Source organism: Symphalangus syndactylus, chromosome 8 (assembly GCF_028878055.3).
Source record: "Symphalangus syndactylus isolate Jambi chromosome 8, NHGRI_mSymSyn1-v2.1_pri, whole genome shotgun sequence".
Taxonomy (NCBI): Eukaryota; Metazoa; Chordata; class Mammalia; order Primates; family Hylobatidae; genus Symphalangus; species Symphalangus syndactylus.
This window is the reverse complement of record NC_072430.2, coordinates 23,760,975-23,774,225: the sequence shown is the minus strand read 5'-3', so window position 1 is coordinate 23,774,225 and position 13,251 is coordinate 23,760,975. Positions and strand designations below refer to the sequence as shown.

Below are 13,251 nucleotides of genomic sequence, written 5' to 3'. Positions count from 1 at the left end.
TTCTGCTGTTCTATAAAATGCAGCCTGATCCGAGGTCCCCTGAGCAGAGCTCCTTCATCCCCCCGACTTCACCACACCCCCCGGGGTCTAATAATTGGGGTCTAGATGAACAGCAGAACAAAGCAATGGGCTGGGCTGTGACCAGTCACAGTGTTCAGGTACTGCTGTGTGCAGAGGGAGAGAGGGCTGGAGCCCACATCCTGAGGAAAATGTGAGGTCCACCCTACACAGTAGCCATTATTTCTAAGTAAATATAAAAGCAACCCAAAAAGCCAGTACAGTGGCCCATCTTTGGCCTGCCCCCAACTCCTGCTACCTTGGATGTGGACTTATGATCATTACCCATGGTGAGTTCAGAGGCCAGATTGCAGAGGGCAGGGTGTGGGCTGCAAGAACAGGCCACAGTTGGCACTACTGTGAGGGGACAAGGAGAGGGAGCGGCTGCAGAAGGCCAGTCCAGGGAGTTGCTTGTTGAAGTTCAGAGACACTTGGGCCAACGCACATTCTTAAGGTGGAGCCATTGCTGAGAGTGGACCGCAGGTGACGTTGGAGCTGTTAGAAGATGGGATAGGTTGGGACAGAAGGACCACCAGACCCGGTGGTGGGGGGATGCGGGTGAGGGTGTTGGAATGAGGCCTCAAAATCGAGGGAGTTCCATCGGCAGCCTCCATTTCCCTGGGAGGTGGGGGGGAGGAGTGCGCTGGAGGGCGGCTCAGGTGAGAGGAGGGGGCGGAAAGTGGTCCGGAGGAGCACACGTTAAGGCTGACCCGCAGGACTCAGGCACGCCGAGCCACGGGAGGCTGGGGACCACAGGTACCATGGGGGCGTGGCTGTCTTCAGTCTCTCAAAGCTGAAGATGGACACACTGTTTATGGGTTGAGTAGGGCAGAGAGGATGGGTCACAGCTGGGCACGGTGAGACGGCTGCCACCTATGGAAGCTGGGCCATCCTGGCAGGGGAGCAAGGAGGCCAGAGTTCCAGAGGAGGACCAGGGAGAGGCTCTGGACAGGAGGCAATCAGGCCTGAGAGCGGGCAGTGACGTTAGGATTTCAAAGATGGAGACATTCTGGGGACAGGGGAGAGCTGTGCCATGGACAGGTAGCTGGAGACGGTCTAGGCAGCTACCAGGATGACACCAGGGATTGGAGGGAGACGACGTTAGTGAGGTTGGAGCCAAAGCCTTCAGGACACGAAAGGAGTGACTGGGGGTGGCAGCTGCAAGGGTGGGAGCGGGACACTGGGCCGTGGGGGCTGGAGAGGTGCTGGGGTGTTAGAGACGTCACCCGCCGCCCTTCCTGACACAGAGTCCGTGGAAAGAGCGGGAAGGAGCCCACGTCCTGGGAGAGGGCTAAGTGGGCGAGGAGGAGCTAGGAGGCAGCCAGGACAGGAGGCAGGAGGGGAGGGGTAGGAGCACAAGGACGCTGGCACTGGGGGGCAGGGAGGACACCCTGAGCAGGGTGGGGAAACAACCGTGGGTGCGATCAGGGGACTTCTGCAGGAAGAAGGCTGGCGAATGACTCGGGAGAGCGGGATCGGCAGGCACAGGGTCACCCGACTGCAACTCTGCAAAGAGCCCAGTCTCAGCAGCCCCGGGAATGGTGAGATGTTGGGGGCACTGAGTTCTCTCGGGATCACTTACAGTCGGACTTCCCAGGGACTCCCCAGGGATTTCAGTGGCTCCGTTGGAACATGGAGAGATGGGAAGAACAATTGCTTTTAGTTCAGTCTCAGAGGGCAGGGAGGCATTTATGGTGCATCTGCTAGAACAGGGGTCCCACGATACCGTCCGTGACCCGTTAGGATCGGCGCCACACAGCAGCAGGTGCGCGGCGAGAGTTATCGCCTGAGCTCCGCCTCCTGCTAGATCCGGGGCAGAATTAGATTCTCATAGGAGGAGAACTCTATTGAGAACCGCGCATGCGAGGGATCTAGGTTGCTTGCTGCTTATGAGAATCCAATGCTAAAAGTAATGCGCTTGAATCATCCCGAAACCACGTCCCCCACCCCGTCTGTGGAAAAATTGTCTTCCATGAAACCGGTCCCTGGTGCCAAAAGGGTTGGCAACGGCTGTACCAGAAGATTCCAGAGATGGAGGATATTTGTGGAGCTAGCTAGATGAAGGGTGAGGAATTCCAGGAGAGTACAGGCGTCAACAGGTGCCCACAGGACCCCGCAGCAGCCCTCCAAGGTGGGTATTGAGGAGGAGTTTCTTCACCTGAGCCTGAGGATGACAACTATTGCACAGGGTGACTCGAGGATCGCGAGTCAGACATGGAAAGTTCGCGACCAGCGCTCAAGAAGCGCACTCGCATCTCCAGCTTAAGGATGAGGAGACTCAGGCGCTTTGCCCCAGCTTCCACAGCCAGGAAGCGGCAGAGCAGGCCCAGCCCTGGCCCTGCCCTGCAGGCACCCCGAGGATCCCGCAGCCCAGGCAGGCCTTCCTCTTGCCTTCCTCCCTCCTCCCAGGCAGGCTTTCCTGGCTCTGCCGCCTCACCCTCTCTGAAGACCCCGCACAGGCCAGCAGCGGGCACAAGAACAGTCCCCAAAGCTTGGAGACAAGGCATGACAGCCCAGAATCCAAGGCTCTGCGAGATGAGGCTCAAAGCACCGGCGAGCTCTCCGAGGGGCACAGCTTAGTCCCAGGCGCGGGGAAAGGCACTGGGCTGGCACTGGAGGAAATGGACGTGGTTGTATGGAACTGGTGAGCTCTGGGCTTCAGAGACAGAATAAAAAAGGATCCGCGGGCAAGAGGCTTGGAGACAGATGGACCTGTTGGGTGGGCCATGGAGCTAAACTCCAGACTGGGGTGACGCCCGTGAGAAACCCCAAGACGTGAGTGCCATGTATAAAGCCAGATGTGGAGCAAGGACAGTTAGCTGACCACAGGGAGCGTGGAAACACATGACTCGCTTCCACACTTTCTGTGAGAGGACAGCCTTGAACAAGCAGAGCAAAAGCAGGCGAGCACGGGCGGAAGGAGCCGGGAGGCCCTGAGGGCGTGACCTGGAAACTATTCATAGCACACTGCAGGCAATCTATGCCGGACAACCGAGAGAGAGACAGGGGCCCCAACGCCAGAAACGACCACACGTCTCAATTCATTTGCTTTTGTACTTTTAGGTGGGGGATGGTAGATTCTGGAAACTATGGACTGGTGACCTGACAGGTGTCCCCTAGAGGCTTCTAAAACAAACTAGCAGCTACTATGGAATGATTTCTGAACCCCTGGAGAGAGGAGCTGCAAGTAGGAAGTGAGGAGTCCTTAAGAACAAATGATGCGACCCAAATGCCCATCAACAGTAGACTGGATAGAGAAAATGTGGCACATGTACACCATGGAATACTATGCAGCCATAAAAAGGATGAGTTCATGTTCGTTGCAGGGACATGGATGAAGCTGGAAACCATCATTCTCAGCAAACTTACACAGAAACAGAAAACCAAACGCTGCATGTTGTCGCTCATAAGTGGGAGTCGAACAATGAGAACACATGGACACAGGAAGGGGAACATCACACACCGGGGCCCGTCAGAGGGTGGGGGTTAGGGGAAGGATAGCATTAGGAGAAATACCTAATGTAGGTGACGGGTTGATGGGTGCAGCAAACCACCATGGCACGTGTACACCTATGTAACAAACCTATACGTTCTGCACGTGTAACCCAGAACTTAAAGTACAAAAAAAAAAAAAAAAAAGAACAAATGATGCAGAGCTCAGCTCCTTCTGCTGTTGATAAGTCAACCAGCTTCCCAGGGGACGAGGGAAGCCTATGTATGTGACAAGGTCTCTCATGACTGGCCCACAAGATGACAGTAATGATGACCCCACCCAGCTTCCAGGGACAGCTCGGTCGGGTCTCCTCACTCCTCAAACACCTTCAGTTTCCCTCCTCTCCACCACTAAGCTACTCAAAAAGGCTGTCTACACAGATCACCTCCCACTCAGGCTCGCACCTGCCCCACCTGGCTTCTCTCTCCAGCTGCCACCAAACTGCTCTTCCAAACACCTTCACCTTGAGGCTGACCCAACTCGCCTTAGGGGCCTGATCTTCCAAAACCTCAGAACAGCAGCCACAGGGTTAACTTTTGGATAGCAGTAAAATTCAGCCTTAATCTCTTACCTTTAATTAACTTGAAAAAGTAATACCTGCGTATCATTTAAACACTCAACCAGAACAAAAAGGATGCCATTAATTGGCAGTTGCATGTATTGTCAATGCCCCTCTCAAGAGGGAGTCCTGTGCACATTCTTGCAGATTTTTTTTTTTTTTTTTTTGAGACTGAGTCTGTCTCTATTACCCAGGCTGGAGTGCAGTGGTGCAATCTTGGCTCACTGCAATCCCTGCCTCCTAGGTTCAAGTGATTCTTGTGCCTCAGCCTCCGGAGTAGCTGGGATCACAGGCCCCTGCCACCACACCCGGCTAATTTTTGTATTTTTATAGAGATGGGTTTTTGCCATGTTGGCAAGGCTGGTCTCGAACTCCTGACTTCAAATGATCCACCTGCCTTGGCCTCCCAAAGTGCTGGGATTACAGGCGTGAGCCACCGTGCCTGGCTGCAGAAATGTTTATGTATGTATTTGCATTCATTCCTTTTTTTTTGTCTTCTCTCCAAATGGGAGCGTATGGATGCATTATTTTGTATACTGCTTCTTTCACTTCATTTATTCTAAAGATCACATTCCCTCTTTTCTCAAGTTGTCCTAGCCTAGCCTTCTGTGCAGCACACTGCTGGTTTTCTTTCTGTCTGCTAGGCTGCCTTTGGCCAGCAACTCCCTCCAGCTGGCTTGGAAAGGTTGGAGTCCCCCAAGTTCATCATCCAAGCCCTCTTTCATCTTCCTTTAAACCTTTCCCCTAATCACGCCATCTATTCCCAAGGCTCTAAGTGCCACCCATATACGTGGACAACCCCCACACAGCCTCCAGCTAGAATCCTTTCCTCTGACTCCCAGCTGACACCTAGTTGCCACCTAGTAGTTGGCTGCCTGGCAATCATTCCCAGGTCACCATGACCAACACTAACGCCATCTTCCCCCCAGATCTGGCTCCCCCTCCTTTCCCACAGTGAGCAAGCACCTAGTCATGCAGACACAGCACCGTCAGCAGATTCCGAATCTGTTCTCTTTGTTGGCTGCTTGCAGCTCTCCCCTGGACGGCTACGCCAGCCTCCTGTCTGGACCTCTCAATCTACTCCTGCTTCTTTTCAACCACTTCCCATACAATAGCCAGAGTGATTTGGAACATGCAAATCTGGTGAACCACGCCCCAGCATACGATGCCCTAGTAGCTTTTGAGTTGCCATTATAGCCAACTTCAGAAGCCTCACCCTGCCCTAGGAGGGTCCCACACCCCCTCTCACTCCCCTGCGCTCTGTCCAGGCTGTCTCTCCATGGAGCCCTCCCTCCCCACTCCTCGCCCGGTTGCTCCTTCTCTTCCTTCACCTGCACCTTCAGGTCACTCCCACACGAAGCCTTCCCACCCCGGGACCAGTTAGACATGGAGCCTTACCTGTGTAGTTCTTCAATGTCTTTTCTTCTTGGAAAGTCAAAAATGTTTTGAGTGGGTCTGTGACTGTGTTGTTCACGACTCTGCTGTCTCAGCATCCAGCGATGTTTGGAAAAACGGACTGGATGAACAAATGATTGCCATCCTTGAACCTGCTTCCACCTTTTGCACATTAGATTCCCACCCTGCCCGGACCACCGGACTTCCTGGTGCGCAGAACAACACAATGGCTGAGGACTCGGGTTCTGGAGCCAGGCTGTCCGGGTCTGATCCCAAGTTCTGCCAACTTTCTAGCTGTGTGATCTTGGACAAGGTGCTCAGTATCTCCGGGCTTGTTTTTCTCTTTTGTAAAATGGCACAAATAATAGTACTTAATTCACAGAGGATCAAAGAGTTCCTAACTCAATGAGGGATTAGAAAAAATTACATTAAGTGTTTAGTGCTGCTTCCAGCATTTCTCCTCCTGTTCATTCATTCCTGGTCCATTTCAAGCTGGTCTTCCCCTTAGCTGTGATAATTGCCCTGTATTTTTTGTTTGTTTCGAGATGGAGTCTCGCTCTGTTGCCAGGCTGGAGTGCAATGGCGTGATCTTGGCTCACTGCAACCTACGCCTCCCAGGTGCAAGCGATTCTCCTGCCTCAGCCTCCCGAGTAGCTGGGACTACAGGCACGCACCACCACGCCCAGCTAATTTTTCTATTTTTAGTAGAGATGGGGTTTCGCCATGTTGGTCTCAATCTCCTGACCTCATGATCCACCTGCCTCAGCCTCCCAAAGTGCTGGGATTACAGGCTCGAGCCACCGCACCTGGCCTTGTTTTGTTTTTAGGACAAAAGTCATTTCCAGCTAGAGGTGAGTTTCTGAGACTGGGGATCCTGTCTGTTTGGTCTGCTGCTCCATATTCCCAGACTCCGGGAGGAGTGGACTCAAGAAATATTCCCTAATGGATTGAGGAGAGGTAAAGCCTAAAGTGGCTTGGGAAGCTAGCCCGAGTTCATTTTTCCAGGAATAATCCACAAGTACAGAAATGAACGTTGATTTATTCAATTTTCTTGTTTAGATTTAAGAAGCTCACCCACAGAAACCTTAGATTTTATCTTTATACCCTTCTGTTAAACCTAAGATGGTTACAAACTATAAAGCAATAACTTGTTAGTGAGGCATGAAGAGTGAGATGCTAGGACAGAATTTAGCACTGAAATGATAAAAAACATTTTAAAGAGCTCGCTGGTTGCAGTGGCTCCTGCCTGTAATCCCAACACTTACGGAGGCTGAGGGGGGAGCATAACGAGCCCTGGAGTTTGAGACCATCCTAGGCAACGTAGTGAGACGCCCCCCGCCGCCCGTCTCTACAAAAAATTTTAAAAATTAGCCAGGCGTAGTGGTGTAACACTGACTGTAGCCCCAGCTACTCAGGAGGCTGAGGTGGAGGAACATTTGAGCCTGGGAAATTGAGGCTGTAGTGAACCGTGATCACACCACTGCACTCCAGCCTGGGTGACAGAGCAAGACATTGTCTGAAAAATAAAAAATAAAATAAGAGCTCTTTTCTAGCAATTTTAAAAAATGGAAATTAGAAAACTTTCCATTTTGCATGTTTTTTTTTTTTTTTTTTTTTTTTTCAGAATCCTAGACTCTAGATCATGATCTCATTTCCTTTTGAAATTGGAAAATATTACTGAGCCTGGATGTGAAAGCAAAAGCAAAGCTCAGAATCTAGGCCAGATCTCTGACCCTCGAAGCACCCTGAAGAGCAGGACACAAACCCCAGGTGCCTGGTTCACGTGGGTGCCATGCTGAGCTTCCTGCAATCCTGAAGACCCCTGTGAGAGGAACTTTCCGCTCAAATTTGTAAAATAAAATGTCTCAATGAAATAATAGAAAATAATGAACTTGATGATTCAGAATAAAATGTGTGATTTCCAAGAAAACGATGATGATGATGATGATGATAAAATGCCTCTGAATGATTGAAATCCTGGAAACAGAGAAAATCAACCTAGAAAACCTCCCAATTCTACCCTCCAGGGGTGCAAAGACTATATGCTCCACTGCTAAAACAGACTGTATCCAACTCAGCAGATTCTATACAAGCCATTTATTTGAAATGCCAACTATATGTAGGATAAAGTCAGTGTTACATGCTTATCAGTAACAGTAGAAAAATAGAAGCAGTGAAAACCTCTGTACAACTGTAATGGTACTCAAAAGAGAAATGTATCGTTTTACAATGCTTCACACAGACGAATTCAAGTTTGGAGGTACCTAAATAAAAATACTATATATTTCTTTAAAAATCACTATGTACAATTGAAGCGTAAACAAGTTTTACAAAGTACTGGTTATGCAGGTTGTAGAAAACACTTGCATAGGACATGAAATCAGTTTAAGAAAAATTTCTGAGCCTTTAGCATTGAAGGCACTTGACTTGATACCAGTAACAGCACAACCACAAGAAATGCAGTGTTGTAGATGATTTTCCACCTCTCTGAAGTACAGATGTGGTGCATACACAGCAAGGAGAGTTCAGGAACCTTTATCTCTCAGCCACCCCATCGAAGAGCAGGACTTGGTACCGCCTGCCCATGTAACCCAGATACACAGTTACGTGTAGGTACAGATGATGAAGCTTCCAGAGCTTATCTGACCTCTTAGACAGAACTCACATAAACACACAAATACAAGAGGTTATTTTCAAGACACACACGTGCAAGTAATCTTTCTATAGAAACGGCCACAGCATTATAATATTCAAAATATGGAAGATTGACAGTCTGAGGATTTTCTAGAGGAAAAAAAAAATCAAAAGACTTGCCAAAAGGATAACTACCTAACAGATATGACAATCTACAGGACAAAAAGACAACATGTCACCAAATATCGTTCATACAACAGCGTTAATGGAAAACAGTAAAACGCCTTTTAGCAGTGTGCATGTTAAGTCTTTTAGTAAGATTATCTGTAATGAGGTTTGAAAGTAAACCACTTAGGAGGCAAAGTAAACCACCACAGAACCAGGAATAGCACCCATCACTGCTGCTTTAAGAGTCACTCCAGAAAGCTGAAAGTCAACTGAACAATGAAAAAAAGTCAAAGAAGCATTTCCCTTTGAATTCAGTCCTAAAAATAGGAATGCCTTATAATTAATTTCAAAATAAGTATCTTACAAGTGTTTCATGAAACACTGTTTTCCTAAAAGGCAAATTCAACATTATGAAAATATATATTTTTCCGGGTAGTTACTGAGAAGTGTCAATCCTTTCAACTCTAGCAAATGATGCATGCAGGTCGGCTTTGAGCCCCACTGCCACTGGCGCGTTTCCAATTTGCCTTCTGCATCGGCACCTTAATGCAGATGTACAAGGACTAAGCTCATTGCTAGAATGGCAACAACAAACCAAAACAAAAATCCAATGAAAGATGGCAGGTATAATAAAAAGTTTCTGAGGAAGCAAAAACAAGAATTAGTTAAGGCTTCATAAAGAATTCTATAAGAAGACTTAAATGTCAAGAATTCACTGAAAAGCCTCAAAGCCTGACGGGTTATTGCAGTGTCAGGCTAGCTGAGGTCTAGGGACATGTTCCCAGAAAATAAAGCTAAAGGGGACATGTGAGAACGGGCGTGGAAAACTTCAACAACTGTTTCAAATACTTTTTGCCTTTCATGCTGCTGTTTTTTTTCCTTAGGAGCCACGGGTGACTCTGAACTTAAATTATTTATCAAAATCACAAAACTAAAACAATAACATAAGAAAAAAGACCAACAGCATCTTTAAGAAACTTGAACATCCTCTCGGCTCTAGCATGTAAACGGTAGTTCTCTAACCTCAACGCACAGCGGGCACTGGAAGTGGTGATTGTCCAAACGGCCTGATTGTCCACGATCTCAAAAGGAGATCTGGTATTTTTGTGATTTGGTTCTCATTAAATTCCTATACCAAGTAAAATGCCAGTTCCCATGGTCTAAATTTTATTTTATACATATATATGCTTTTTTTTCTGAGAGCAACCTTACTCAGACTTCACATTTATCTTAGTACAGCATTAAAAAAGATTTAATAGATGGGTTCAAAAGCCAGAGGCACGTAGCTCTTCAGCCTACCCTAGTAACCATGCTTCACAAGATACATTAAAAGTCCACTAACACCTAACCTAACGCAGACAAAACCCACGCCTGTTTACCTTCTGCAAGTCACATCAGTCGGCAGTCCCACAGATTAAAGCAAGTTTTCCCTTTATACACAAAGTTTTAGCCAGGTAAGCTACTGTATGATTAAAAGCAAACTTTATAAACTAAATAATCTTAGGAATAGTGGCCACTTACTTTTATATTTCAGGGATATGAAAGAACAGTTCATGAATTTTCAGAAAAATGAATGTGTGGGATCAACAACTCTGGTCTAACATTTGGGGGTGGGGAAAGGGTCAGGGATGAGTTTTTCTCCCCATCCAGATTAGGTCTGTTGAGTCTTACTTGCAGTACTGGCGCAGTACATAAACATGTCAACATACATATGTGGTGGAAACACACATCAAGGAACATGACAGCATTCGCTTTTGTTTCTGCAGACAGACAGAGACTGGGCTTCAAAAGACACCGTCTTCTATTATGAGTCAAACTTCTTACAAATGAGAACAGCGGCCTACGTTTTTCTCTTTAAAAAAGGAGCCACGAATGCGATGCACAGCCGACCTGCAGATTAGTGTTAACTCTGGGAGCTCGGGAGCTTGCACCACCACCAGCGTCACCGAGCGCACCCGCACAGCAGCTAACCAGTCAGGCAGCAGAACGAGGGGCGGCAGTTTGCCGGTGCGTGCAGACACATGACATGTTTCCCATCGTAGAGACTATCTACTGTTCGGGTTTTCTAAAATGTCAGATTATTCCTGAGTGTATATCCACAGGGTAAAGGAGGAAAGGACCGTAGAGAAACTATAGTTTTGGGAGAAATCAGAGTTGTTGACACCCAGTAGAAAACCTATTTACTTCAAAGTGCATGTAATTCATTTATCCGGTAGCTCGTAAAGGCTCCCTAGCCCTGCATAGTTTTCGAGTGAGTGTGAGTGATTCATAGTTTTTTATATATATACATACATAGAAAAGAGGATCCCAAATATCCTGCAGAGGAAGGAATGCTTAGAAAGCCTCTTTTCTTCTAAGTGCTACGGCTGTGTGTTTATGTGTTTGTAAAAATACAAAGTAAATGCTCAAATAATGTTGAAGTGATTTAAAAACTCAAATACTCATATATTTACATTGGAGAGTAAGAAAAAAAACAGTCCTTAGCTCACACATTGCCCTTCCAAGGGAGAGGATCCTAAAAGACCCCATGTGCTCAGTGGTTTAGTAAATGCCAAACCAGCGTCCCAGTGGAGTTCAAGTAGGACTTGTAGTGTTTAACTGAAAACAATTTTTTTCCTTTTTTCTGTTGGTGAGAAAGCATTATGCATTACACAACACCAAAATTTAGACATACTTTGAAAATTGTTTAAAAGAAAACGTATGTTTACAAACACCAAGTAACATCCATGAGACTGAAGCCCTTTTGTTTTTTTCCCATAGAGAGCAAGACAGTTAAAGGCAGCAGGCAGTCAGTTCCCCCATCGCAGCTGGAGAGTTGATGCTCAGAACCAGAAATTCCGTCAGTGTGACCTTTAAGTTACTTCTCTATTTCCATGGGCTTTTTTTTTTTTTTTTTTTTTTGAGACAGGGTCTCACTGTTGCCCAGGTTGGAGCACAGTGGTGCAATCTTGGCTCACTGCAGTCCCAACCTCCCAGGCTCAAGCGATCCTCCCACCTCAGCCTCCCAAGTAGCTGGGACTACAGGCGCGCACCACCACGCCCGGCTCAATTTTTTTTTTGTATTTTTTATAGAAATGGAGTTTTGCCATGTTGCCCAGGCTGGTCTTGAACTCCTGAGTTTCAGTGATCCGCCCGCCTCGGCCTTCCAAAGTGCCGATCACAGATGTGAGTCACTGTGCCCGGTCTCCACTGCTTTCTAATTCCAAGGGATGCAATCTGTTTAGAGCCTCATCTGGTGACTCTAATCCTTATGACCAGAATGTGCAGGGATTCTGACTGCATCCACACTGTGGAAATGTAACAGCTTTAGCCTGGGCACAGAAGGCTTTTCTCCTTCCTGTTCTTTCCTGAACCACCAAACTTCAGGACCCTGACCGGACTCCCGCTGGAGGAATGAAGCCCAGCTCCTAGGACTTATTAAAAAAAAAAAATGACATTAGATTTATGGAGGCTGAGCAGGAAGATTTCTGAACTAAAACAATTACTGAAAAGAGAGGAGCATTCTGATGTGCTGTTCTTTGGAATTTCTATAATTAAAAAATAAACACAGAACTATTTCGTAAGAAAATACATCTTGGTGTGCAATCCAATGCACATGGATTGGTAGATGAAAGGTAAAATGCAAAAAAGTATGAAAATACAGTCCTTTAAATGTGGCAATAAAGTTTAACATACTGATATAAAATCAATACAGAGAAAATAAATGTACAAGTGCAAAAAAATTCCATCATTTGTAAAGAGAAATAAAAAGTGCCAGCCTGCTTGTTCTTAAAAAATGCTTCCCGACATAACTGTTCAAACAGAAATTAGACAGATGCAACATTTAAAAAAAAACCAACCTTCTTAGCATGCCATGTCTAATAAACACACATATACACAAAAACTAGAACAAAATCATGTGAAACCGAGTTATCAGCTGGCATTGATAAACTGGTCTGTAAGTTGTTGGGTTACATCATAAAATGGGATGTTTCACATCTCAGGCACAGACGACTTGGAGGTTGCTCTCAGAGGGCAGACTTTTTGTAGAGGAAGTCTGGCTTGCTTGGTGACCTCCTTCCTCTGCTTATTGAATCTTCCCTTTCCAAATCCGTATTTCTCTGAGCTCCATGGCCCAGGGACTCACTGTCTGCCAGTCTTCTACTGGATCTCTCTTCGGGAGCTTCAGAGCTACATGCAGAAAATGAAGGTCTGTTAGGAGTCAGCCCAAAAGTCAAATCAGTTTCTACTGCAGTTCGTCCCCTGACATGGGCTGGACTGGTATTAGCATTTTCTGGGGCTGCCAAAGGAAAGTCTGACCGCTGGGGAGGTTGCTCAACGACGTCCAGGTTTATCGGCTCATTCTTTTGTCTGTGTAGATGCCCGTCAGGGGAAAGTGGATATTCTCTCCTAGCTTCTTCCTGTTTTTTAGGAGACGTCTGACCAGGTAGGTAGGCTGACTTTAAGCCACTTGGTGATGCCTTACTGTGGCTGTACAAATCGGGACCAAAATATCCACCTTGCGAAGGGGAAGGGGTGCGTCTGCTGGGAGCAGGAGTAGAAGGTCTGCAAGCAGCATTTGAGAAGTCATAGAAATCTGGATATTCCTGTGGATTTTCTCTGGTGTCTGTTTTTTGCTCTAGTGTGTGTTTTTTCCGAGAAGTGTGTGTATGTCTCTGTGGAATACACGACAGATGCTGGGGAGGCCCTGGTCCTGCTTCAGAAACCGACTGGCTTAATTCTGTGTCTACAGCAAGCTCTGGAAGCCTCCTGTCCTTGAGTGACAGTGTGGACACACCCACCGCGATGTCTGGCATCAGATCATTCAGCACAGGTTGTGTTCGCTGCAGACAGAGACAAAAATGGTGGGAGGGTTAAAAAAAGGACCCATCCTCTGTAGACATGATGTTCACTGATTTTGTTTCCCAATTATACAAGTAACACATGCTGATTTTTTTTTTTTTGT

General features: G+C 47.0%; 1 protein-coding gene across 3 annotated transcripts in view; it reads right to left on the bottom strand.

Moving 5' to 3' along the window:
- Positions 1-7,586: 7,586 nt before the first annotated feature.
- The window catches only part of BTBD7 (BTB domain containing 7), a 101,007-nt gene continuing 95,342 nt past the window's right edge, over positions 7,587-13,251 (bottom strand). For all 3 annotated transcript variants that reach the window (XM_055288337.2, XM_063643954.1, XM_063643953.1), the window contains one exon: positions 7,587-13,129. In XM_055288337.2, the coding sequence (XP_055144312.1) occupies positions 12,314-13,129 (816 nt within the window). In that variant the 3' untranslated portion in view covers positions 7,587-12,313. The remainder of the gene's footprint in view (positions 13,130-13,251) is intronic.